At 36.3% G+C, this 26,843-nt stretch overlaps 1 protein-coding gene across 1 annotated transcript in view; it reads right to left on the minus strand.

Moving 5' to 3' along the window:
- The window catches only part of PCCA (propionyl-CoA carboxylase subunit alpha), a 785,038-nt gene that overhangs the window by 366,824 nt on the left and 391,371 nt on the right, over positions 1 to 26,843 (minus strand). The window contains exons 12-15 of the mRNA XM_007948152.2: positions 13,099 to 13,242; positions 11,685 to 11,759; positions 7,515 to 7,583; positions 5,329 to 5,404 (exon numbers count right to left, since the gene is read on the minus strand). Coding sequence (XP_007946343.1) covers positions 5,329 to 5,404; positions 7,515 to 7,583; positions 11,685 to 11,759; positions 13,099 to 13,242 — 364 coding nt within the window. The remainder of the gene's footprint in view (positions 1 to 5,328; positions 5,405 to 7,514; positions 7,584 to 11,684; positions 11,760 to 13,098; positions 13,243 to 26,843) is intronic.

A 26,843-nucleotide genomic window follows, 5' to 3' on the forward strand; every position in this document is an offset into this window, starting at 1 on the left:
AAAAAAAAATCTACTCTCTGAATATGTTGCACCTTAGTCATGTATTTCTAATTGTAACAAATGCCAAAGTGATAGGTGAGATTAATACTGTTTGTTTTTGATAAGATTATTTGTCATCTGAGTTGGCCCAAAATTCTCAGTGGTTTGTCAGTTATATAATTACATAGGAATCTTCAATTTTGTGATCTGATGTCTTCATTGTCTATTTTTGCATAGCATCAATTTTCACAGAATGACCTGTTCTTTTGAACTTAACCATGTCCATAAAGGACGATTGGGTAAGTTAACATGATTATATATAGTGACATATCTATATATATCTATCTCTCTCTCTATATATATATATATATATCTCCATATATCTAGCTCTCTATATGTATATATAGAGAGAGATAGATATATAGAGATATCTATCTATCTTCATTTGCAACCTACTATTTCAGTTCTTGTTAAGTGCTATATATATAGTTATCCCCATACATCGACTAACATTCAAATTAGATGTATGTTTTAAACATACACTTAGACCATTCTGGAGATAATACTATTTCTGTAGAAAAATATGCCCATGAAGGCTTACTTAAACAATGTAGTATGGGAAAAAGATATGTATCTTCTACTTAATAAAATGGTAGACCATAACAGTTACAAAAACTAGCAAATACTCCACAAATAAGGCTTAAAAAATGAATGAGTTAGATTTTAATAAAAAATGTTATGAGGGTTTTCATTTTCAAATTTTTAGATTTTTCTGGATAGTAATGTTAGTGGTTTCTTTATTGCATCAAAGTTTATATTATTTTCCAAAAAAATGTAAGTCTACTTTGAACATTATGTTCTTTTAAGAACTATCTATATGGTATCAAACTGAAAAAGCAACTCAGAAGATTAGACAGGAATCTTGAGAGGCAGTGAGTTTATTTTAATGAGGGAAGAACAACTCAGAAAAGGGAGGACAGTTGGACACCTTGAGAAATGTAATCAATGTCACTGAACTGTACATGTAGCAACTACTGAACTGGTGTATTTTTCTATGTATATTCTCAACAACAATAAAATAAATATTTTTTAAAAAGCTTACTATATTTTCCACAAAAAGGGCACTGGTTGGCATCCTCTGATCTCTTCTAATTTCACATAGGGGAGACAGAATCAGCATCAGCATCAGCAGCATCAGCCGCATCAGCCCAAGCCTGATCCCTATGAATCAGAGGTCAGGCATGCCACAACCCTCCACACTTTTTTTTTTTTTTTAACCAATTCTGACACCAATCTTCCCTACCATGGCACTCTCTACTTCTCTGCTAGGTTCAATAATTCTTTGCAATGACCACACAGAACTCATAGGCAATATTCACATTTATGGGGTTTATTAGGGAAGTGAACAGGTTACAATTCAGGTTCAGGAATGCTCCAGATACAAGTCTTCTATCAGAATAGCTTCCCCTCAGTAATGGCCATAGGCACGCCTCTCTCTGGGCCATGGCCTCTCAGCCTGGCCTCTGCCCTGCCCAGGTAAGTGTCACAAAGTTCTTTCAGCTCTGCCAATAGGTACACCCTACTCGGCCATCCAGCCTCCTGTCCAACAGCAGTTTTCCTGCTCCATGGGCCAGCAAGCCCAATGCTCTGTGTGAAGCAGGTATCTCAGCCCTGCTGCTGTTGTCTCAGTGCAGGGATTTCGGGTCCAAGGACACACTCCACTACTGCTTCTTTCTCTTGATGGCAGTGAGATCCTTCTTCAACCTCTGAAATGGCTCATTTTAAGGTTAGCAGAATGGCAAAACTGACCAATCCCCATGTTATGGTTCCATACACTTTATTTCCATGGTCCCACCCCAACAAGGGTACCATGAATAATTATTTACATTATTAAATAACAAGCCATGGTGATACATCAGGTTATGTATCACCTTGGCTGGGCCTGGTTTGGAGAGGCGAGGCAGCTGGATGTAGTTATTCCCCCATGATGAGACTGGTAATCAACTACGTGGTAGACTCTATTGTAAGCAGCTGAGTAGCTGCCTTAGTGATGTGTTCTGCTTCCAGTACATAATCTCTGAACTTTTTGGCACACTTGGACCCTGCATGTACCCAAGTCTTCATTTAGCAGCCTGCCATATTGCCTGCTGATCTTGGGACTATTTCTGGACTTGAACTAGTGGTCTGCCATGTTGATTGATAACCTTAAGACTGTGTCATTTTACTAGTCAACCTTGGGTTTGTCAGCCTCACTAGCCAGCAGCTGCCTGAATTAAGAGATCCCTCCAGCTCCAGTGGGCCAGGAGCAAAAAGCAGAGCTAAAGTCTAAGGTCAAAGGGCCTTCACCCAGCCCTTAGAGCTGGCACTATGAACTCGGACTTTTAGCCCCCTAAACTGTAAGAGAATAAATCCTGCTTGTTAAAGCCATCCACTTGTGGTATTTTCTATTAGAGTAGCACTAGAGAACCAAGCACCACCCACTCCCTTGGTGAACCACAAGCACTTCACATTTGCATAGTTCTACCCGGTCATCTGGTGGCAGTGACAAAGACCTTGGCTAGAAGAGTCATCTTAAGTAAATAATTCATTGCACCACTGCCAAAGAGGCAAGGAGGCCGCATCTTCTGACCTCCTCTAACCCCACAAGAGGAAGACAGAATCACCATCAGTAGCCCAAGGACTATTCCTACAAAGGCCAGACATGCTACCTCCCTCCAGCCCTTTCACCAACCCTGACACCAACCGTCCCTCCCACAGCACCCATCACCTCTCTGCTGGGTTCAATAATTCGCTGCAGTGACTACAAAGAACTCACAGATTATGGAGTTTATTAGGGAAGCAACAGGCTACAATTCAAATCAGAAATGCACTAGTCTCTCGCAGCCAGCAAACTCACTTAGCAGCCACCAGTCTCTCAGCAGCGCATGTCCCTTGCATCTCTCTCTCAACAGCATGTTTCTCTTGCATCTCTCTCAGCAAGTGCATGTCTCTCAGGAGCGTGTTTCTCTCAGCAGCACATCTTTCTCAGCCAGCAGTCAGAAAGACTCCTTCTGCCTCCAGGAGGGCTCCTTTTGAGCTTGGCAGAGTGACGAACCAAACAATCCCAACATGAGAATTCTACACACCTGAGAGAGAGGGGACTTCCCAGAAGATTCCTTCAAGCCATTCCCAACAGAAATAACCCAGGTGGATAATTTTAACAATTAGGAGCTACTCAGTTGTTCATGGAAAGTTCCACCATGGAGTTTACAAAAACTTAGGGCTACAAAAGCCATACCAGTTAATTTACTACACTGCAACCACATCTTCCTTTTGTTGGAAGGGGGAAAATGCTAATGTGTAACATTAGATACAATCATTGTTTTGGTTATCAAATTGGAAGACAAAAGGGCTATAATAAAAGGGGAGGGAGGGAAGAAATTTTTCCTGATCTAACAAGAGAAAAGATAAGGAAAAATAGAGATGACATGAGTTGTCATTAGAGAAAAATGAGCAAACAAAGACAGATAATGCAAAAAAAAAAAAAAAAAAAATCCCAGAGAGTCACTAAATGTGTGTAGGACACTACTATACAGCTGCACAAATTGTTCATTGCACAAAGGCAGTTGGTCAAGGGAACAAGTAAGGTCTTGATATGCAAGCTATATTCCACTGGCTAATCTGGGCTCCCTGTCTCAGGGCTACTATGTCTCAGGGCTAGAAACAGAAAATAGAGCCTTTTTTCTATTTCATACAAAGTTGTAGTCCACTTGCCAGGCCTTACAACTTATAAGATGGAGGGATGCCTTTTGGAAATTGCATAAAAGTCCTTCAGTGGTCTGAAGGAAGGAGCCCTGGTGGTACAATGGTTAAGCATTGGGCTGCTAGGTGAAAAATCAGTGGCTCAAACCCACTACCCGCTCCATGGGAGAAAGATGTGGCAGTTGGCTTCCATAAAGATTACAACACTGGAAACCCTATGGGGCAATTCTACTTTGTCTTATAGAGTTACTGTGAGTCAGAATAGACTCCACAGCACACAACAACACAGTTGGAAGGAGCTGAGCAGTTGTACTCTACCATTATATTCCTCTTTAGCCTCTAAAGCTAACCTCCCAGGCCCACTATTATGTAGAGAGAGCCATGAGAAAACAGCAAAGCTGTACAGACAGCCTCTACTACAGAATGTGCACAGACCCACTAAAAAAACCAAACCCACTGCCATCAAATCAATTCTGACTCATAGTGACCCCACTGGGTTTCCAAGGTAGTAAATCTTTACAAAAGTAGATTGCCCCATCTTCCTTCTGCAGATTGGTTGGTGGGTTTGAACCACCAGCCTTCTGGTTAGCAGTCAAATGCCTTAGGCACTGCCCCACCAGAACCCACTATTCATTCAGAATTCAAAGTGAACTTTTATTTTACCATTTAAATTTGGAATTAAAGTCCATTACTGCAAGCTCTGGTAGCATGGTGCCTAATAGGGCATTTCACTGCTAACCAGAAGGCTGGTGGTTCAAACCCGCCAGCCACTCTGCAGAAGGAAGACGGGTAATCAACTGTAGTGATACTGCCGCGGAAACCCAAGAAGGGGTCACTATGGGTCAGATCTGACTCAAGGGCAATGAGTTTGGTTTGGTTTGACTGAATTTGATTACAATTTATGTTGGGCAAAAGTAATCTTTTCATCACTAATGAAAAGTTGCTAATGGAATTCAGAATGGCATTTACTCCATAAAAGGAATAAATATAACTTTCTGTCAATTATTTAAATGTAATGACTGCTCCTAATTCAGTTATCACTACATACCCTAAAAGCTTGTAGGATCACACTCTGTTAACCACTAGAAAGAACTATCCTACATGTACATGAGGTAACAAAACTGCATTCAAAAGAAAATATTCTACAATTTACTCTAATTCATAGAAGCAAACAGCTGTTCTCCATATCCTCAAATTCATCAACTGAAAGTCACAGTTTCAAACCTCCATATACTTTCAAGTTTCAAACTCTTAAAAATAAAAACATAGACAATAATATAGCAAATACACTTTCAAACTGCACTGGCCAATGATTTATTCTTAAGTCTCTCCATTTTATGTAACTTACAATATAATAAATGTTCATCTAGGAAAAGTCATAAATCATAAGTTTAATTAGATAATTTAAGATATACATACATATATACACTATACAAAATGAAATACCTATTCTTACTTTGTAATTTAATTATTTCAAGCTATTCTTATTTCTATTTAAACACATAGTAAGCAAATGTTCCATGGAATTTTCTAATTCGTAATTTGTCCAGCTGTTTTCTAAAATTGGATGCCATTTATAATAATAGAAGCTCAAATACTTGCTTTTACCTCGAATAATATAATTATCCAGTGCATCTTCCATTCTCTTCAGTGCTTCAGTTCTATCAGAACCATATGAGATAAGCTAAAAGAAGAAGGGGGAAGAAAAAAAAATTTATTTACACAGGTTAAGTGGTTCATTCTAGTAAAAATCAAACTATTTCAGATTTCCCAACCTATCTTTTGAAATTCACAGTTCAATTTTAATATAGAGTATGAACATTAAGATTTTTTAAAGTAAGTAAGTTTTAGATTCAAGCTATTTCAGACTTTTATATTTCACTACCACAGTAAAAGAGACTTAAGAGAAATAAAAATATAACAAAAAGAAGCAGAGAAAACCATTTTAAAAGAAACACACCAAAATGTGGACATTTCAGACAGGACATGGCCATATGGAATGGTAAGGGACTTTTCTTTTCTATTGCTATTTTTCTGTTGTTTCCAAATTTGACACCCTGAATAGCTAACACTTTCACAACTGACAAAAACATAAACTTTTAAATTAAAAATACATTTTAAGAAAAAGATTATCTTAAGAATCATTCATAAAAAATAAACAAAAAGATAAAAAAAATCATTTATACTTTTACAGATAACATAAAACAGAAGCCAAGGGAAAGTATTAGGAAAGCATCATGGTCTTACTGTTCTCTGTGCTTTTGTGCCTATTTACATGTTATAATAATTTAGGAATAAAATGAGAGAGTAACTATTCATAAAATATTTTTCTGGTTGTTACATTAGTCTGTCAATTATAATAATTTTAGTACATTTTCTATTAACTCTTCAATATCATTATCAGGCAAAAATAATTTTCAGGCCTTCTTTTTAAATAAAAAAGGTATTCATCTAAAAAATGTAATCATATCTATTTAAATCAATCTATTTTTATTTAAAAATTGAATAGTATTTTCCTAAACACAAAATACCTAAGGTTTATTTTGACAATATTAGGCCAAAAACATTGAAGTCCCAAGTGCTGCAAATGGTTACCACACTTGGCTGCTAACAGAAAGGCTGGAAGTTCAAGTCTACTCAGAGGTGCCTTGGAATAAAGACCTGGTGATCTACTTTTAAAAGATCAGCCATTGAAAACCCTATGGAGCACAGATCTTCTCTGACACATAGGGGTCACCATAAGTCAGAGTAGAATTGACAGCAGTTGTTTGGTTGGTTGGTTGGTTTGGTGTTTTAGTGAAAAAGGAAAGAAAAAAACTTATTTACTTATTGCAACTACAACTATATAAAAAAACTACACTTGGAGAAAAACCATCTTGAGAAATAGTGTTAAATAAAGAAATCATCTCCTACTACAGATTTAAAATTCCTGAGACTACTGGACTTTCTAAATAAAATCTACAGTTTTAATTGTTATAGTCAGTATTTTGTATTTTATCCTGTCTTGAGATTTTCAATATTTTAACAGAGCTAGACATTTAAGCAGAATTGTTGTATTTATTCTCAATAGTCAATATGCTGCAATTGGGAAAAAAAGACATTTTAAACTCATATAAAATTTAATTAACCAAAAAACCAAACTCGCTGCCATTGAGTCAGAGCTGACTCATAGTGACCCCTCCTAGGGTTTCTAAGGCAGTATTACTACGGAAGTACATTGCCCAACCTTCCTTCTGAGGCGTGGCTGATGGGTTTGAACCGTCAGTCTTCTGGTTAGCAGTCAAATGCCTTAGTCACTACGCCACCAGAGCTCCCAAAATTGAATTACATCAAATCTATTAATTAACTAATGAGCAGTAAAATTGAATAGAAAGGGTAAAAATTATTCTGTCACCCCCACTCATGTTTTCATCTTAGGCAATTTTCAGGAATAGCCCCCAAAAATGTCTTAATTCCTTTTCATTGCAATAAACTGGGTTGGTGTCATTGGATAGATGTTTGTTATTGTGTATATGTGCTTGCATGTGTGTGTGTGTGTGTGTGTGTGTATGTGTGTGTAGGGTTAATGTGTTTGAGTTGATTGGAGAAGAGGGACTACTGCGAACTACTATGATATTAAAATTTATCTTTTAAGAGAAAAAAATCTCTGCTTTCACTTTTCTATCAGTGCATAATTATTTGTTTAATGATAGCGTGATTGGCACAAGGGTTCAATATCAGACTTTTTTAATTAAATGCATGCATTATCTTTTCAGAAGAAAAAAAATGAAAGAAATGACAGAACTCAAACTAACTTTTGAAATCATTGGATCGTAATAAATACTAATATCACTTCCTGGTTGGATGCCGCTGTCAACCCGGACCTGGGAGAAAATGAGGGAAAAATGAAAATAACTTAATGTTGTGCAGACATTTTTTTAACAACCAATTTAATTTTCATGAATAAACAGAGAAATAATTTCACTCTTAATTAAAAAATAAAGAGTCTAAAGTATCTTGATCTGTGAATACACAGTACAACACACATCTTTTGTTCTTTCACTAAATGAAGCAAGTAATAAAACAGTGAAACGTACTTTGTACATCACTATCCTGGGATGTACTGGTAGCTGTTAGATGGTGCCTTGCAACTGAAGTATGGCATGAGTCATGCCCCTTCTAATCACATTCCCCCTGACCCCTTCTGAGAGCTCCAATCAGGACCTCAGTCAAACACAGGCAGCAGGACTTGGGAGCTCTGCTCCTCAACTCTATAGGAACACTGGTCCTGTGGCTTTCATGTCTGTAACACTTTCCTTTTTTGCCTCACCCTCTCAACTGTAAAACACTTTTTTTTTTCCTGTTACTGTTAGTCTCCTGAGGCTTTAATGTTTACACAGCTTTTTCCATGGCTTTACTTTGTAAGGACACAGCCTCAATTAGAGTTCTGATTTTGCAATTTTCATGGGGGGAAAAAATAGCACAAGTTCAAAATATTCTTTTGAAGAACCTGATCGCTGTTAACCAGCCAACAAGTCAGTTAGTATATTGCTGAATCTTGTTTTCATCTCCCAGTTTGATATCAGCAGCAAAACACAGAGGTTAGCCATGTAAAACTTTTCAAATGAGCAGTTGCTGGGGACTAAATATTTGTTAAATTATTGCTACAAAGTTTAGGAATCTGAAGTATTTAAAAGCTAGTCAAAATACTTAAGACTGTCAGGCATATCCTAGGGATTTTGAGGATAGAGGAATTTAATCGAAGCTGCTAGAACAGCAGGACTTTGATGCCCAACATGGTAAAGGGGTGGGAAGGGAAGAGCGGAAGCTCACATAGCTCTTCACCTGTGGGAAGAAACCTTCCTAATAAACAGCAGTTCATCTGTCTGCAGCAAGGCAGAAAAAGGTCAACACAGCGGCTGTTAGGCCTTTAATATTTTAATTTAGGCAATTATCAAGGGACCACATGTAGAACCTCTTGTCTAGGATATCCACATGAGGGTATGATGATGGCTTTATTATACAGTGACACCAAAAGATAAACCGTAGTTTTAGTCTCTCAATAATATCGTAAAAAAATTACTATTACTGTCTTTGTAAGGTTTCAAAAGACAATGTTATCACTTACCCAGAGTGCTTTTATTTCCGTATTTATAAACATAAATAAAAATATAAATATTTGCATTCACATTCACATTTGCATACGAAAATCTTAATTTTAAATGAAAGCCATCCAGTATACTTAGATTTTGCAAGTATACTTACAAAAATATATTTGGCTTTCCATTTTATGAAAACACATTTCAGGACAAAAACTAAAGTTCTATGAAAACTACAACGTTTACAAAAACTAGGAAAGAATTAATAGAGAAGCTCTGAAAGCAATAAAATCACAGTTTACCTTGTTCTACATTCAAAATAGCCCTACATAGTGACTGGCAATCAGAGAACCCCATAGAAAAGATATCTCTGAACTTTCACTTTCTTGATTTTAGTAGCAAAAAGTGAAAGAGCTAAATTACCACTATATCATCTTTAAAAACATAGCATGCTTACAAAAGCTGTGTTTAAAATTGAGATTTGTACAAGTTCTACAACTTTTGATTTTAAACCTATCTTACTAAAGCTAATGTGGAACTTTGGTTTTCAATCTACTGATAAAATAACATAGACCATAAACAATATTGATTACAGTCTCCTATAGTCCAAAGCTTATAATTTTAGTTACCTTGATAAAACTATCCTAAAAGTTAGGTTACCAAGTTTTCTTAAGTATAACAACGTCTTTATATTTACTAAAATTATGATCATAGAAGGTATGTCCTTGTAACTTAAAAATATATAAGGTAAAATCAAGATGTACTATAAATACAATTATCTATGAATAAGCAAATCAACATTTCCCGCTTAAAATTTTAATAAAGCAAGACAACTCTCATAATTTACTGTTTATGCAGCTTTGTATAAATAGTAACCAGCTATGTTTTTTATCTCTAGCAATCAATTAAAAGTCCAATCAAATCTCCATCTCTCCAAAGAAAGAAAGGCTAGCCACACTGGCATTAGAAGTCCAATGGAACGGCAATCAAGTATCCGAGCAAAACAAAAGTGCAGTCAAAAAATCATAAATTTACAAAACACAATGATCAAAATCTTCCTTTTGCCATAGAAATAAATCTTATGCTAAAAGAAGCATGTGAAAAGTATAAACTGTAAGTTAACTCTTACATACATATCTTTGTAACCAGAAAAGGGAAAAGCTAAAACTGAATGATCTTGTTTTAATAAGGGAAGGAAGAAAAACAAATAACAAAAAACACCCAAGCACCTCTGTATGAGACTCTCGAATCATTGCTCAGAAACCTCTAGCATAATTAAAATTTCTTTCTTCAGTACCACACTGGACACTGTGAAACTATCAGACATCTCCCACCCTTCATTCTCAATTCACCTCTCCCCCTAACCACAACTCCCAGCCCGCCATGTCTACCTGACAAGTGACAGCCCAATCTGATTAAATGCTTGCAAGGGAGGGGACTCGTGGGCCTCCATGACAGGCCAAAAGTGATCACCATGGAGATACATAATTACAGCTGTCAACGCATCTACTGTCCTGCTGACATCAATTTGATTGCTCCCAGCAATAATGATAGACAAAGCTTAGTGTGCACTCTCCTGCACCCAATCACTTTATCTATTCCTTGGTCCATTTAGCTGACATGCAACATTCACACAAGCAAATAACAGCAGTAAGCAGAACATTTAAGGCATTTTAATTGTTTTTTCTTTCTATGGATGGCTCACAACCGTAAATGTTATTACATAAAACTCCTGCTGCAGCATTAATTGAAGAAAGATTTGGTGGGACAAAGACTGTAGGGGGTATAGTTTGTCCATTATCACTTGTACTTTCAACAGGTCTCACGTTTGAAAATTGCAAATTGCAAAAACTTACAAGGGCAAAATGTTTGACATCCTGTTAGCTATTACAACATGGTGAAAACTTCTAACAACTAGAGTAATCATTATGAATTCTTATTTAATACTTTTTTTCTTTGATTAAAAAAATGTTTAGATATGTCCCTATGATACTTATTTTCTCATCTGCTATCTAACGTCACATAATGCCTGTTAAATCTTTACAATTTTTTTTCTGCCTTCAAGCTTTGAACACAGCATGAAGTCTCCCAGCCTAGAAAGGGTCAAGTCCCTTTAGAAAGCACATGGGCAAAAACAATTTAAAAAATGAAATAAATCATATATCCAATAACATCTTCAAATTTAGAATTCTTCCTGTAATCTTTCACCATCTTCATGCAAGTAATTAAACTGAATAATCATATTCACAGATGGTACAACCTTGTCATCTACTAGCCAGTATAATGTCATATAGCTATGCACTTATTACCTTAAGAAAAAGGGTACATCATTGTTCTTTTTATGCAACAAAAACAATTTAAAGAACAGCTATTAATTATAAAAGAGTACAGAATAAAGTGGACAGTGATCACTTCTTTAAAAACTGGCATCAGTAATATATACTTCTTACAGTCCATGACACAATAGAATAAGGCACTATTTGTTTTCCTTAATCAATTTCAATGAAGGAGTTGATTTTGTGCTTGTATTTCTTGACATCTGACTATCAGGGAGCTAGTTTAAATTTCTTGAAAAGATTAAATCGCAACACAAAGAAGTTATTTCTCATTCTAGAATTCTATCTTTTACATTCAAATTTCAAAGAATTGGAAGCTACCATTTTGTATCATCAGATAGCTCTGGATTTCCCTGTCAAGTCAACTCTGGCTTTCCTCTATGCTACACAGTAGAAAATGGTAAAAATATATAAAAAAAAAAAAAAACTGTGCTTCCCTGTGATTTTTACTTGCGCTTCAATTTACACCCTTTCGTCTTGACATGCTTTACATAAAAGCACAACACAAATCAAGTAACTCCTCACTTGATATTATAGCCTAATGACTTACACCAGGTAGATGTACTGGTTCTTGGTACTGAGACAATCTCCCAATAGACGGCAAACCAAAAGACTTGTAGGGATCCTGAAAGTTCAAAGAAAAGGAAGCATAGTCTTTGAAATAAAACTCAGCACAAGTAAAGCTGAATATTTATCAAATGAAGAAGCATTTATAGGCCTATTTTCAACATAGAGTATTTACCAAATAATAGACTCCAGAATATTACTGTCTCCTGCTCATTCTAAACAATTTAGAACTGTATTTAAAAATCAAACAGAACTGTGAGCAAAGTTTAGCATGACCTTCATTGTACTACATTGAAATTGGTAAATTTCCAAATTTTTATAAACTTTCTTAGAATGGCTTAGGCAAAAATAAAATAACCTAGGTTCTACATCAAAACATGCTCAAGTTTATAATAACAAATGTGGTGTACAAAAGGTACTGTGTTTTTTTACTTCTCAAAACAGCTAACATTGGTAAACTTTCAGGATTCTAGTTCTTTAAATAAAGACTTGAAAAAAACCTTTGCATGTGCTACTAGATAAGTACTTCATTTGTAAACATCTTAGGTAATCAGAATAAATAATAAATATGATCAGTGTCACAAAAATAAGGAAAAAAAGAGAATGCCAGTTGAAATAGGTCAAAAACCAAAAGCATAATTTTTAAGATCTTTAAAAAATGTTTCAAAAAACTTTCAGCATTCTTAAACAGATACTGTTCATTTACTTTTATTTTGATAGACAGGCTTCAATGCCCGAAAGTAAAATGGATTGCATTCCTGTTTTAATCATTTATTGACTGTTTTATCCAATTTATATAGCTATAAGATTATATGAAAATATTACACTGAGTTTACATTTGTGACTAAAACACATTATTGACATTATGAATGAAAAATACATATTTTACCAAAAGCCATAAAACTCAAGTTCAACTTTTACTTTCAAATAATTAAAAGGGATAAAATTATTAGGAAGAAAATTGTCAAAAATGTTAAGCAAACATTGAGTTAACATTTAGCATGTACCCAGGACAGATTCTTAAAAAAAAAAAACCACTCGCAGAAATAAATGTTTTCTATTTATTACTAACATGGCTTAAGAAAAAAAGTAAAACAAAACAAAAAATGGTCCATTCAAATTCAAGAATATTTATTTACCTACTGGTATGCTGTCTCTTAAACTGATTGGTAGTTATTTCTCCATCCAGAAATAATATACGAAATTAACTAAACTCAATACTTTAAAACTATTTTATGTTAAGTAAAAATTACCTAAATAATGTTTCTGGATCACATAATGAAATACTTGGCATAAAATTATTAATTCTAACTTTCCCCTGCTGTTTAGCTGTAGCTGGCTAGTATTAGGACTCTGAACACAACAATCCTCCTTCCTCCCAACATCATTCATTTTACCTCAGCATAAACCCGACATTCAACTGCCCAGCCGTTGATGGGAATATCAGCTTGTTTGTGCCTGAGAGGGTAACCCTTAGCAACGCGGATCATTTCTTGGACTAGGTCCAGGCCAGTAATGCATTCTGTGACAGGATGCTCAACCTGCAAGGTCAAGATCTGCCAGTCAATAGGTGTAGAAAAAGGTAAATAAATACAAATAAGGCAAATTTTCACTTTGGGTAAAATGAGGTTAATTATATTTAACATTTAATCATATGTGACAAAAAAACCCTCCAAACAAGAGAATAAAATTAAAGAAGAAACACAATACAAGTCATGAAAAGAAAACTCAAATCCTAAAAAAGTATTTGTAAACTCTTTGTACTTTTCCCAGATTTAATGTAGATTTGGCCTCAAAAAAATGTATCACAACTTTAATTTTGAAACTAATTCTTAACCTGAAATCACATAGTTGGCTGCAATCCTCAGTGTGGCTGATAATCAACCCATTCTGCTACACTTAACATGGCATCTATAGGAGCAGCTTATGATTTTCCAAAGCACTAGTCCACTGTCTCACTCACTTGCATGCTTTCACTAACCTGTCCTGACAAGCAACCAGATTAGCGTAATCTTACATTAATGCAGTGTAGCAGAAAGCAGCAGATGGATCCTTCAGATTTTTTTCCTTCCAGACTTACTTGGGTAGTGCTTAGCATGCACAATAGCAACACTGAGCCAGTAAAATCATCGTGCACTCTCAGCAAATTACTGATAACTACTTTGGATGATGTTGTCATGGGGATATCTGGTCTTCCACACTAACATATGGGATTTATATAGACAAAAACGTGCACCTGCATACATAGGTACACTAACATAGATACACATCATTATAAACTTGAATGATCACTTACAAAATCCTAAATCTAGCGGAGTCCAAATAAAGCAACCTATGGCACTGGAAAAGACGAGATAATCTATCTTTCATCTAAAATCTTGAAAAAAGTTTCAGAAGTTTGAATAAAACTTTGGGCACAGCTGCTGCTTCTATATCAATTTTTTTCCTCCTAAAAACGAAACATGTTTTAAATGCACTTCGGAATAATTTCTTTATCATGGCATATCATTTTTCACACACTCATAGGAAAAGGTTAGTGAAAATACGAATTGTATTCCCATCTTCAACTACACTAATTGAAGGATGGGACTTAGTCATCACAATAATCTTGAAGAGTATCATAAGCAGACAATGCTATGGTTTAAAAAAAAAAAGCTTCGTAAAATAAACAGATGGTGTCCATAATTAGCTCTGTGTGTGTTATGAGTTTGTTTACAGTTTCAACAACATTTTAAGACATTTTGACATATTTTTAATGACAAATCATCACTAAAATAAGCACCTACACTTTGTAAAATAAATGTGATACTAAATAAAGATCTGATTAACTGGTTTAAAATATATTTTTTTGAAAGAAAATTATGTTTTTGTGAGAAATAAAATTCTATACAATAAATACAGTGAGAAAGTTGCAAGTATCTATTATTGCTAGGAACAAATTTCATGTAAGAAGGCAACTCACCACTAACTATTCAAGAGATGCACCTACTATATGCCAAAGACATTATATAACTACTACTTACACAACCCTATTAGGTGAGAAAAAATAATGTTTTGTAAGTAAGTGAATGATTCAATATCCCCTTTCTATATTCAGGCCCCCAAAACTATATAATATATACCAGACATATAACTATATATTGAATGAATAAATGAGTGAATGACAAATTCAGAATCACAACTATAGTAAGTGGGAGAGGAAGGAAGATTAAAATGTATTATCACTCAAGAGATGATGTGGTCGGTCCTTTCCTTCCTCATGGAAAAATATAGATAAAAGCATATAGAAAATATAAACAACTATACTATTTGTTCTCTCTCCCTCCCTTAGTTTTCAGATATTTTAAAAACTTCTGTCAAATTTGTTCTTGCCTGGGAGCCACTTTGTTCCTTTTTATATGTCTACTCTCATCTCTTAAATACTTAGTTTAACTTGCACAGGAAAACTATTTCTGCATTCTTGGATATGAAGAGGGATGCACTTGATTATTTAATTGACACTGTGTTTACAAAATTCCCGGTATTAATTAATAGGGTCCCAAGAAAATGTTTCACTTATCTTGTTAAATAGCTTTAGAATTCCATTAAATGTACATTTTGGAATGATTTATTTAAAAAATATTTAAAATGATAAGCTTTGCTTTAAAACATATATTTCTGTTACTTGAAAAACTCAGCCATATTAGATTATTTGGACTCTGACAATACTTGTACCTAAATGGATGTTTTAAAGAAATTCTGTAAGTAATGATTTCTGCCTTGAGAAACTGGTCATTACTTTAGTTATGTACTTAATTCCATTTTGAAATCAATTTACTAACTTAGATTATAAAATATGTGTTGTATTTCTGTTATATAGCTCTAAATTTAGAATAAAGTGGGTCCATTTTGGTTCTCATTCAAAGCAAGTCTAATGTACTTAGTTTTCTACACAGTTATAGAGAGGTCTCCTAAGGTAAAACAGAACCTTGTAATAAATTTGGATCTTTAAACTTTCTTAGTAATATTTTTACAAAATTACGCCAGACCTTCCAGACTAAGACAGACTAGGAAGAAGGACATGGCAATCTACTTCTAAAAGAACTGGCCCCTGAAAACCTGAAGAATAGCAGTAAAACATTCTCTGATGTAATGCCAGAAGATGAGCCCCTCAGGTTGGAAGGCACTCAAAATACAACTAGGGAAAGCTACCTCCTCAAAGTAGCATAAGCCTTAAAGAAATGGAGGGACTGAAAACCTTTTGGGAGCCCTGGTATCATAGTGCCTAAGACACTTGACTGCTAACCAGAAGGCTGGAGGTTCAAACCCACCAGTCACTCCTTAAGGAGGTTTAGGCAACCTAATTCCGTAGAGATACTGCCTCGGAAACCCAAGGAGGGATTGCTATGAGTCGGGTCCAACTTGACAGCATATAACAACAACAACAACAACAAACCGTTTGGGACCTTCATTTGCTGACGTTGCAAGACTCAAAATGAGAAAAAATAGCTATAAACATCCATTAATAATTAGAACATGGAATATATGAGGTATGAATGCAGGAAAACTGGAACTCATCAAAAATGAAAAGGAACACATAAAGATGAAAATTCTGGGTGTTTGTGAGCATAAATGGTATCGGCCACTTTGAATCAGACAAACACGGTCTACTAGGCCAGGACTAACAAAGTGAAGTAGAATGGCTGCATTCATTGTCAAAAAGAACATTTCAAGATCTATCCCGTCAGTGATAGAAAAATATTCATGTGTCTACAAAGAAGACCAGTTAATATGAATACTATTCAAATTTTAGCACCAAGCACTAAAGCCAAAAAAGATGAGGAAATTGAAGATTTTTACCAACTTCTGCAGTCTGAAATTGATCAAACATATATTCAGGATGCACTGATAATTACTGATGATTGGAATGCAAAAGTTGGAAACGAAGAAGCATTGGTAGCTGGAAAATATGGTCTTGGGGACAGAAATGATGCCAGAGATTGCGTGACAGAATTTTGCACGACCTGTGACTTATTCATTGTAAATACCTTTATTCAACAACATAAATGGTGACTACAAGTGGACTGGACCAGATGGAATACACAGGAATAAAATCCATTACATCTGTGGAAAGAGATGATGGAGAAGCTCAAAAGCCTAAGTGAGAATAAGGCCAGGGCCAATTGTGGAACAAACCACCAACTGCTCATATGCAAGTTCAACTTGAAGTTAAAGACAATGAAAACAAGCCAACGAGGGCCAAAATATGACCTTGAGTATAGCCTATCTGAATTTAAAGACCATCTGAAAAACAGATTTGACACATTCAATGTTGTGATAGTTGGAGCTGTGTGTCCACTTGGTTGGACCATAATTCTGTGTGGTTTAAGCAACTGTGATGTGGGTTGTTCCAATGATGGGATCAGATGTATATGTTTTGAGCAGCCAATCCACTGAAAGGGAGTTAGCCTAGGGGTGTGGCCTGCTTCCAGTATATTAATGAACATCCTGGGAAAAGAGACACTCTTCTGTGGATCGGGATTCTATTGTGCTGCCGTAAGCAAACATCCACCATTTGGCCTGGAGATCTTGGATTCATCACTAATTGGAGTCAAAAGCCAACATATTGCCTGCCAACCCTGAACTCCTCCACCCCTGCAGCTGCGTGAGTCAGGAAAAGCCTACAGCTTGACATCTGATCCAAGAACTTTGGACTTGCCAGCTTCTATAAACGTGTGAGCCATTTTCCTAAGATAAATTTCTCTTTCTCTCTCTCTCTATATATATGCTTTACCAGTTTTGTTTCTCTAGAGAACCCAGTCTAACACATTTGGTACCAAGAGTGGGGTCTAGAGAGAAAATCATAAGGATGGGCTTCCTAAATTGGTTCTCCAATTGGATTAATCGTAAAGACACTAGTGACCCTGCCTCTATTAGTAAAAAGGGCTTTGCTAATCCAAGGCATGAGGAGGCAACATTAATATGCAAAATAGCAACACCAATAGATCAAGTACTTGTGAGAAGTGAGGCTCTGGATGATGGCTTATTTGATACTTTTCTGCAATTTTGTCAGCATGAGGAGCATTAGGAAGCTGGTTGGTTGGTCCTATTTACACTAGAGAAAGTGGCCATGGTGGCAGGGATGGTGGTTATGCATGGGCTTAGCAACACTGACTCCCACTTACCAAGGCTGATTTGGCTACCGCCACTGCTGAGTGCACAATCTGCCAGCAACAGAGACCAACACTGAGTCCAAAATATGGAACCATTCCTCGGGATGATCAGCCAACAATCTGGTGGCAGGATGATTACAACAGACCACTTCCATCATGGAAAGGACAGCATTTTATTCTTACTGGAATAGATACTTATTCTGAATATGGATTCGCCTTCACTGCACACAATGCTTCTGCCAAAACTACCATCCATGGACTTATAGAATGCCTTATCCACCATCATGGTATCCCACACAGTATTGCTTCAGATCAAGGGACTCACTTCACAGCAAATGAAGTATGGCAATGGGCCTATGCTCATGGAATTCACTGGTCTTACCATGTCCTGAAGCAGCTGGCTTGACAGAATGATGGAATGGCCTACTGAAAACACAATTATGGCACCACCTACGTGGCAACACCTTGAAGGGTTGGGGCAGTGTTCTCCAGGAGGCTATATATGCTCTAAAACAGCATCTAATATATGGTTATGTTTCTCCAACAGCCAGGATTCATGGGTCCAGGAACCAAGGGGTGGAAACGGGAGTGGTACCACACATTATTACTCCTAGTGACCCACTCAAAAAATTTTTGCTTCATGTCCCTGCTACCCCATGCTCTGCGGGTCTGGAGATCTTAGTCCTAAAGGAAGGAAAACTCCCACCTGGAGACACAATACTAATTGCATTGAACTGGAAATTAAGAATAGCACCCGGCCATTTTGGCTTCCTCATGCCTCTGGATCAACAGACAAAGAAGGGCATTACTGTGCCATCTGGTGTGATAGATCCTGATTACCAAGGGGAAATTGGATTGACATTACATAATGGAGGTAAAGAAGAATATATCTGGAATACAGATTTCTTAAGGACGTCTCTTAGCACTACCATGCCCTGTGATTAAAGTCAATGGAAAATTATAGCAACCCAATTCTGATATGACTGCTAATGGCCCTGCCCCTTCAGGAATGAAGGTTTGGGTTACTCCACCAGGCAAAGAACCACGACCAGCTGAGGTACTTGCTGAGGGGAAGGGAAATACAGAATGGGTGGTGGAAGAAGGTAGTTCTGAATATCAGCTATGACCATGTGACCAGTTGCAGAAACGAGGGCTGTGACTGTTATATTTCTTCATTGTATATGTGCATCAAATATTTTTGTTTCCTTCTGTTATGAACTGTGAAATGTAAATAAGGTTAATACGTTTCGGTTGTACGTGTGTTAGCATATCATGTTAGGTGCAAATATGACTTTATAATTGTCCTTATTTAGAGATTATATATAGTTAAGAAGATGTGTACAACTGCCAAGTTGACAAGGGGTGGACTGTGATAGTTGGAGCTGTGTGACAACTTGGCTGGACCATAATTCTGTGTGGTTTAAGCAATTGTGATGTGGGTTCTTCCCATGATGGCATCAGATGTCTATGTTTGAGCAGCCAATCCATTGAAAGGGAGTTTCCATAGGGGTGTAGCCTGCTTCCAGTATATTTATGGACATCCTGGGAAAAGAGACACTCTTTTGGATCAGGATTCTGTTGTGCTGCCTACAACTGCCTGTGAGCGAACAATCCACCATTTGGCCTGGAGATCTTGGATTCGTCATTCGTTGGAGTCAACAGCCAGTGTACTGTCAGCCAACCTTGAGCTCCTCAGTCCCTGCAGCTATGTGAGTTGGGAAAAGCCTCCAGCTTGACGTTTGATCCAAGAACTTTGGACTTGCCAGCTTCTACAAGTGTGTGAGCCATCTTCCTAAGATAAATTTCCCTTTACATATAAGCTTTACTGGTTTTGTTTCTCTAGAGAACCCAGTCTAACACAAATGCCAATGACTGAAGACCAGACGAGTTGTGGGAGGACATCATACATGAAGAAGTCAAAAGGTCATTAAAAAGACAAACAAAAAAGAAAAGACAAAAATGGATATCAGAAGAGACTCTGAAATTTGCTCTTGAACACAGAGTAGCTAATGCAAATGGAAGAAATGGTGACATAAAAGAACTCAACAGACGATTTCAAAGCTTGACTAGAGAACACCAAGTAAAGTATTATAAAGAAATATGCAAAGACCCGGAGTTAGAAAATCAAAAGGGGGGAATATGCTTGGCATATTTCAAGTTGAAAAAACTGAAGAAAAAATTCAAGCCTCGAGTTTCAATATCAAAGGATTTTATGGGCAAAACACTGAATGATGCAGGAAGCACCAAAAGAAGATAGAAGGAATATACAGAGTCACTGTACCAAAAACAACCGGTCAAAATTCAACCATTTCAGGAGGTAGCATGTGATCAAGACCCAATGGTACTGAAAGAATAAGTCTAAGCTGCACTGAGGGCACCGGTAAAAAGTAAGGCTCCAGAATAGACAGAATACCAAATGAGATTTTGCAACAAACATATTCAACACTGGAAGCACTCACTTACCTATGCCAAGATGTGGAAGATAGCTATCTGCTTAAGTGACTGGAATAAATCCATGTTTGTGCCCATTCCAAAGAAAGTGATCTAACAGAATGCGGAAGTTATCAAACATATCATTAGTATCACACACAAGTAAAGTTTTGCCAAAGATAACAAAAAAATAGTTGAAACAGTACATCAAAAAGGAACTACCAGAAATCAAGCTGGATTCAGAAGGGGATGTGGAATGAGGGATATCATTGCTGGTGTTAGATGGATCATGGCTGAAAGCAGAGGATACCAGAAAGATGTTTATTTGTATAGCACCAGGATCAGCCACTCCTCAGAAGGAAGATTGGGAAATCCACTTCTGTACTGGTAATACTGCCTCAGAAACCCAAGGAGGGGTCGCTATGAGTTAGATCTGACTCAACGGCATTGAGTTTGGTTTTTGGTTTTTAGGATTACCATCAAGCTGTCACTATTGTTAGTGTTTGTGTCTAGACCTCTTACCACTTTCTCCTACTAACCTGTTGCTTCAGAATCTTATTGCTCCAAAAATAAATAATTAAGCTTGTCAAACACAATTGTGAGGTAAATTAGGTTTTGTTTCATTTCTGAGTTCTTAATGTATTAAATTTCACTGGTAATGAACCCAGAAAAACCCAAGTTTTCCTACATTATGTTGTCATTGTCTACATTCACAATTTTAAAACTTGGAGTCATATTATCAGTTCTGACACTTCCACTGTTATCTTTAGCCTTACTGTTCAGTTTCTTAAAATTAGGAACTATGTTAAAACTAGTAAATGAGGGAGAGAAATCCAATAGAGCTACTATCTCAGGACCATAGTACTGGGGTACACCAGATTCAATTGGCACAACAAAATACATAAAAGTGTTGCTCCACATCCTACATTGATGAGTAGCAACTGGGGTCTTAAAAGCTTTCAAGCAGCCATCTAGGATGCAGCTAATGGTCTCCTAGCATCGTAAGTGAAGAAGAATGCACAAAAGAAAAATGGTCCTTGAGACCAGAAGTACCAGATGGTGCCCAGCTACCAATGCCAACCACTCAGGAAAGGATCAAATATGGAGATCCTGGATAGAGTGGGAGGGAAAACGTGGAATAAAATCCAAAAACTCAATAATGACCAGAATTATTGGTCAGATGAAGTTTGGTGAGAATTCCAATACTATGACCCTGAAATACATTCGGCGCCTAGAATAAAACTCACCCCCAGGGGCAGGCTCTCAGCCCAATAGTTAACAAGATGTACACGCAGACCACTCAACCCAGGATGCCGCATCCACACACTCAATGGCAATACATGCCTTAAAGCAACAGACATGGGACACCAAACGACCAACATTCAAACTGAGGAAATGCAGGACAAACAGCAGTGTATAGTTATGAGGGGCACAGAGGGAGTGTTGCAGGGTAGTGGGGGAGGAGACTGGGTTAGGGTTGGACGTGGCGAATGGGGAATGAAACGAAATGTACGTGTGACTTTGAATGTAAAACGAGCTCTTAAAATAAAAATTAAAAAAAAATAAAATAAAATCAGGAAGAAAAAAAAATAAAAGTTACTTAAAAACTGAAAAAAAAAACTAGTAAATGAACATATGATGAGGTTATTTACATAGTCTCAAAGTATCTCCTTGTAAGATATTGCATTAATTATAAAAGGAAAAATTTTAACTTTATAATGGACAAACTTGGGAGCTACAATCTAAACCAAGCAGATATCAACAGTAAAGGGATAATTCCATCACTTGCCTCCTGATATAATAACTCTTAGAAAGACAGTATTATTTCTGTAATATTCCTGATAAAAATGTTAACACTGACATTAATCACAAATAAAAATACAAACTCAAGAAGAAGAGCATTCTGTTAAATAAGCATCTTGTGTTCGGAAAAAAAAAAATGGTCAAGATCATGACTGACAAAAGAGACTAAGGAACTGTTACAGAGTGATATGGCAACTAAATGCAATGTAGGACTCTGAAATGCAATATTTTTTTTCTTCTGCCACAAAAGACATTAGTGGGACAATTGATAAAATTTGAATATGGTCTATAGATTACATGATAATAATATATAGATGTTTAATATTGATAAAAATTCAGTACATGATTTTCAAAATGGCTACATAAAAGAAATTTATGTACTCTGGCTACGTAAAAGAAATTCCTTGTTTTTAACAAATACAGACAGATATTTAGGAGTAAAAGGGTATCATGCCTGCACTTTACTCTGAAATGTTTCATATTTAAAAAATAAATGAGATAGGTAGATAATGGATAGATGGACAGAAAGATAAAGCAAATGTGGTAAATGTTACTGAAGGGTGTTCAGAAATTCCTTGTAATACCATTGCAACTTTTCTGAAAGTCTTAATTCAAAATAAAAAGTTAAAAATAACAAGAAGTAATTATCACTAGACAGACTTTTTTCATATTAAAAAAAAGCAAAAAAAGTTTTTGAGTAGATTCCAACTTATAGTGAGTGACCCCGAAGGACAGAGTACAGTTGCCCCACAGGATTTCTAAGGCTATAAATCTTTATGGAAGTAGGCTGCTATATCTTCCTCCTGTGGAGTAACTGGTGGGTTCCAACTGCTGACCTTTTAATTAGCAGCCAAGCACTTAACCACTCCACCACTACAGCTCCCCTCCTTTTTTTTCAAATTATAAAACATCATTTAAATAAAGCAATCTGACTTGATCAACATTGCTTTCATGTTGGTCAGAATCTTCCCACTGTGTAAAATAACCAACCAACAGGAGATAATTTGATACCTAAAACGCTAAATATTTTTATTGTGATATTTACCTAACAATTCCTAAAACTTAAAAATTGGTAACTAGATTATAGGCAAGTCTCTTTTAAGGGGAGCAAGACTTGTTAACTTCAAATAAAATTTAAGATTAAGAGCAGTCTAAAACAGGAAAAAGAGTAAGCACAAAATGTGGAAAGGTCATATCAATGCAGGTGTTAACTTGAGGTGATTAAAAATATTCAAAGTTACTCAAAGGAAGGAATAAAACCAAATCAAATTCACTGCTGTCGAGTCGATAGTGACCTCTTCTTGGGTTTCCGAGGCAGTATGTCTATGGAAGTAGACCTCCTCCTTCTGAGGAGTGGCTGGTGGGTTTGAACTGCCAGCCTTCAGGTTAGCAGTCAAATGCCTTAGGCAGCATTTGATTGTAATTGGTTGCTTATGATAAATCAATTTTTGTGTCAACAGATACCAAATTGCTTAGTCAAAGCAAAACCAAACTAAACCCACACCCAATGCCATCAAGTACATTCTAACTCATAATGACCCTATTGGAGAGTAGAACTGCCCCTTAACATTTTCAAGGCTATAAGTCTTTACAGAAGCAGACTGCCTCATTTGTCCCATAAAGCGGCTGATGGGTTCAAACTAGCCACCTTTCAGTTAGCAGCCCAGCACTTAACCAATGCACCATCAGGGCTCCTTGTCAAATCAAAAGCTATCTCAAATAGAACAAGACCCAAAATACATACCAATAAATAACATTTGTATCTCTTCATAAGTATTAACTTGTTTCTCAAAATTCCATTGTCATTTTATATGGAAGGCATATGAAACACAAGAGGTATGTGGTGAGTAAATCTTAGCAATTTCTAGCATTCAAAAAATGTCATCTTAAATTAATATAATTTTAAGTAACAGCTTTATTGAATAGATAAACTCTAAAAGGACAGACTAACTCTAAAAGCAAAGACTGGTTTTGTGAAAGCAATCTTCAATAAACAGAACTTGTTTGATTCAACTCAGTAAATCAGTATAGCTACAATTACCACTGAAATATGTATGAATGGTCACATAAAATTGAGTTTCATAGTAGTATTTGGCATAATAGGTCCCTATCCCTTTAGTTTTTTGTTATTTCAACTTGATAGGATAACTGATGTCAATACTTTTGGTTCAGCTCTTGCAATTTGGGAGATTCTTAATCCAGAACAAAGTCTAACATGTATACCTATTAAAATTTTGAGGTTCTACTTCCTGAGAACACAAGATTTCAAAATAAAGATCTAGAGTTACTACTATTTGATCCATAGGACTCAGAAAAATAAAAGCATGCTGAGAAATAGGCCCCAACACAACTTCATGTAAAGTCACTTTGAAAATAATGGCTATATTCAAGAGTGGAGATGAAAACTGAACAAACTTTATTATCGAGCTCTTCTGTTGACCTCAACAAAAAAGCAGGTAACAAAAAAGGATGTGAGAATCAATTTTAAAAATTAAGATCTAGATAAAAGAATTTCAACTTCAAAGACACCAAAATAGTTTACAATATGCTTTAGAATAAAAACCTAATTTTTAGTTGCTATTCAGCTTAGATATGTAGATCTGTCTAATAAAGATTTCTTCCCTTCAACTTTCTAATAAGACTCAGTAAAATATAAATGAAAACATGATGTGCCTATTTTTTCAATCCTCATTTTCCCAGGAAATTAGTTCCAAATATCCAGAACATCCTCGTGCCAGCTTACTCTAACCAGTCTAGGAACCCTGGCCTCTATAACTTCAAGTATAATAGAAAAGATCAATTTCTGCCCAGATCCAAAATGTCCCTTCTGGTAAAAATATAATTTTTAAAATGAGTTATTAATTTAATTTCCTCTAATTTCTCCTTTTCTTACCAACTGCTCTTTCAATTAAATACTCGAACTCCAAAAATGATGAAAGTATTTTAGTCTGAAGAATCCAGAAATATTTGTTAAAATCTCTGTCTGAAATAAGAATATTTGTTTACTTAGCTTTAAATTCTTAGAAATCAGGATTTCAGTTGCAATAATTCTTTTTTTTTTTTTTTTTTTAAGTATTTGGTTAAGCCTAAGGCATTTTCATAACTTTGTCCTATATGCTCTACTACATTCACGGATCTATTTGCAGCACATATAAATATATAGGGAGAGATAGCCTCCGTCAAGCCTATGTGTATTTGTAGGTATAGTCCCATCTGCCCTCTTACTTCTGTTCAGCTTGAGTGTCTATCTATACATCCAGTCCTAAATTACTGTTATTACTATTATTACAGAATTGTGTATATAATAGTGTTCATCTTTGTTGTCTTTAACTCTTGTACTCCACCCTATCTCTTCTACTGCCTTGATCATTTTGCACTGACCTCCCACTTATTGTATATTGTCTTTTCCTTTACCCAAGTTAAAAACGTTTCTACCATCTAGCTGGTGATTGTCCTTCCCTTCCCCTTCTATCCCTGGTAACCTTCAAAGAACAATTCTTTCTATTTGTAAACATTTTCTTAACATTTCACAGTAGTGGTCTCATATAATAACTGTCCTTTTCACTCAGTATAATGCTCAATTTTTAAATAAGTGAAAGAGTAAATGGCAAGGATCAAGATGCTTAAAAAGTTTCTAAAAATCCTTCTGGAATATCAAGGTCCCATACAATGCAAGATTCCCTCTGATGGTTGTGGTAGTATATGACCTTCATAGAATTTCCATAAATTTAATGCCATTATTCTTCCAGAGCAAAAGCTGATTCCTCCTTTATTCTGGCAATGAATAGGAGTGACTAACCAAAAATTCTACCAAAAGTAGATATTTAACTCTCTGCTCTCTAAGGTGAGGAATTAAAAATTAAAAATTCTTCACTGACTATGTTTTAGCATCTACTTATTTTGTTAGACCTTGTTGTTGTTGTTTTGCCGTCGAGTCGGCCCCGACTCATAGGGACCCCTCCTTGGGTTTCCGAGGCAGTATCACTACGGAAGTAGGATTGCCCAACCTTCCTTCCGAGGAGTGGCTGGTGGGTTTGAACCGCCAGCCTTCTGGTTAGCAGTCAAGTGCCTTAGGCACTATGCTACCAGAGCTCCCTTGTTAGACCTTGTTGTTGTTGTTGTTTGCCGTCGAGTCGGCCCCGACTCATAGCGACCCCTCCTTGGGTTTCCGAGGCAGTATCACTACGGAAGTAGGATTGCCCAACCTTCCTTCCGAGGAGTGGCTGGTGGGTTTGAACCGCCTGCCTTCTGGTTAGCAGTCAAGTGCCTTAGCCACTATGCTACCAGAGACCTTAGTCCTTTCTATTTGGAGAGTTTTCTAATTACTGTATTCTTAGAAGACTATACAAGGCAGCTTTTCCAAAAAACTAAAAATCTGAAGATAATCTAGCATATGGAAGTTATCGATTTCTGTATAAATATATCATCTTAGTTATCTAGTGCTGCTATTGCAGAAATACCAGAAGAGGATGGTTTTAACAAATAAATTTATTTTCTCACAGTTTAGGAGGCTGTTGTTGTTGTTATGTGCTGTCGAGTCGGACTTGACTCATAGTTTAGGAGGCTAGAAGTCCAAATTCAGGATGCTGGCTCTAGAAGGTCTTCTATTTCCATCGGCTCTGAAAGAAGGTCCTTGTCTCTTTGAGCTTCTGCTCCTGGGCAGTCTTCATATGGCTTGGCATCTCTCTTCATCTACCTCTGCTTTTCTCACTTGCTTATTGAGTCTCTTTTATATCTCAAAAGAGATTGATTTAAGA

The sequence above is a fragment of the Orycteropus afer genome, unplaced genomic scaffold (genome assembly GCF_000298275.1).
Source record: "Orycteropus afer afer isolate SDZICR_OR568_19922 unplaced genomic scaffold, OryAfe1.0 scaffold00206, whole genome shotgun sequence".
In the NCBI taxonomy this organism is placed as follows: Eukaryota; Metazoa; Chordata; class Mammalia; order Tubulidentata; family Orycteropodidae; genus Orycteropus; species Orycteropus afer.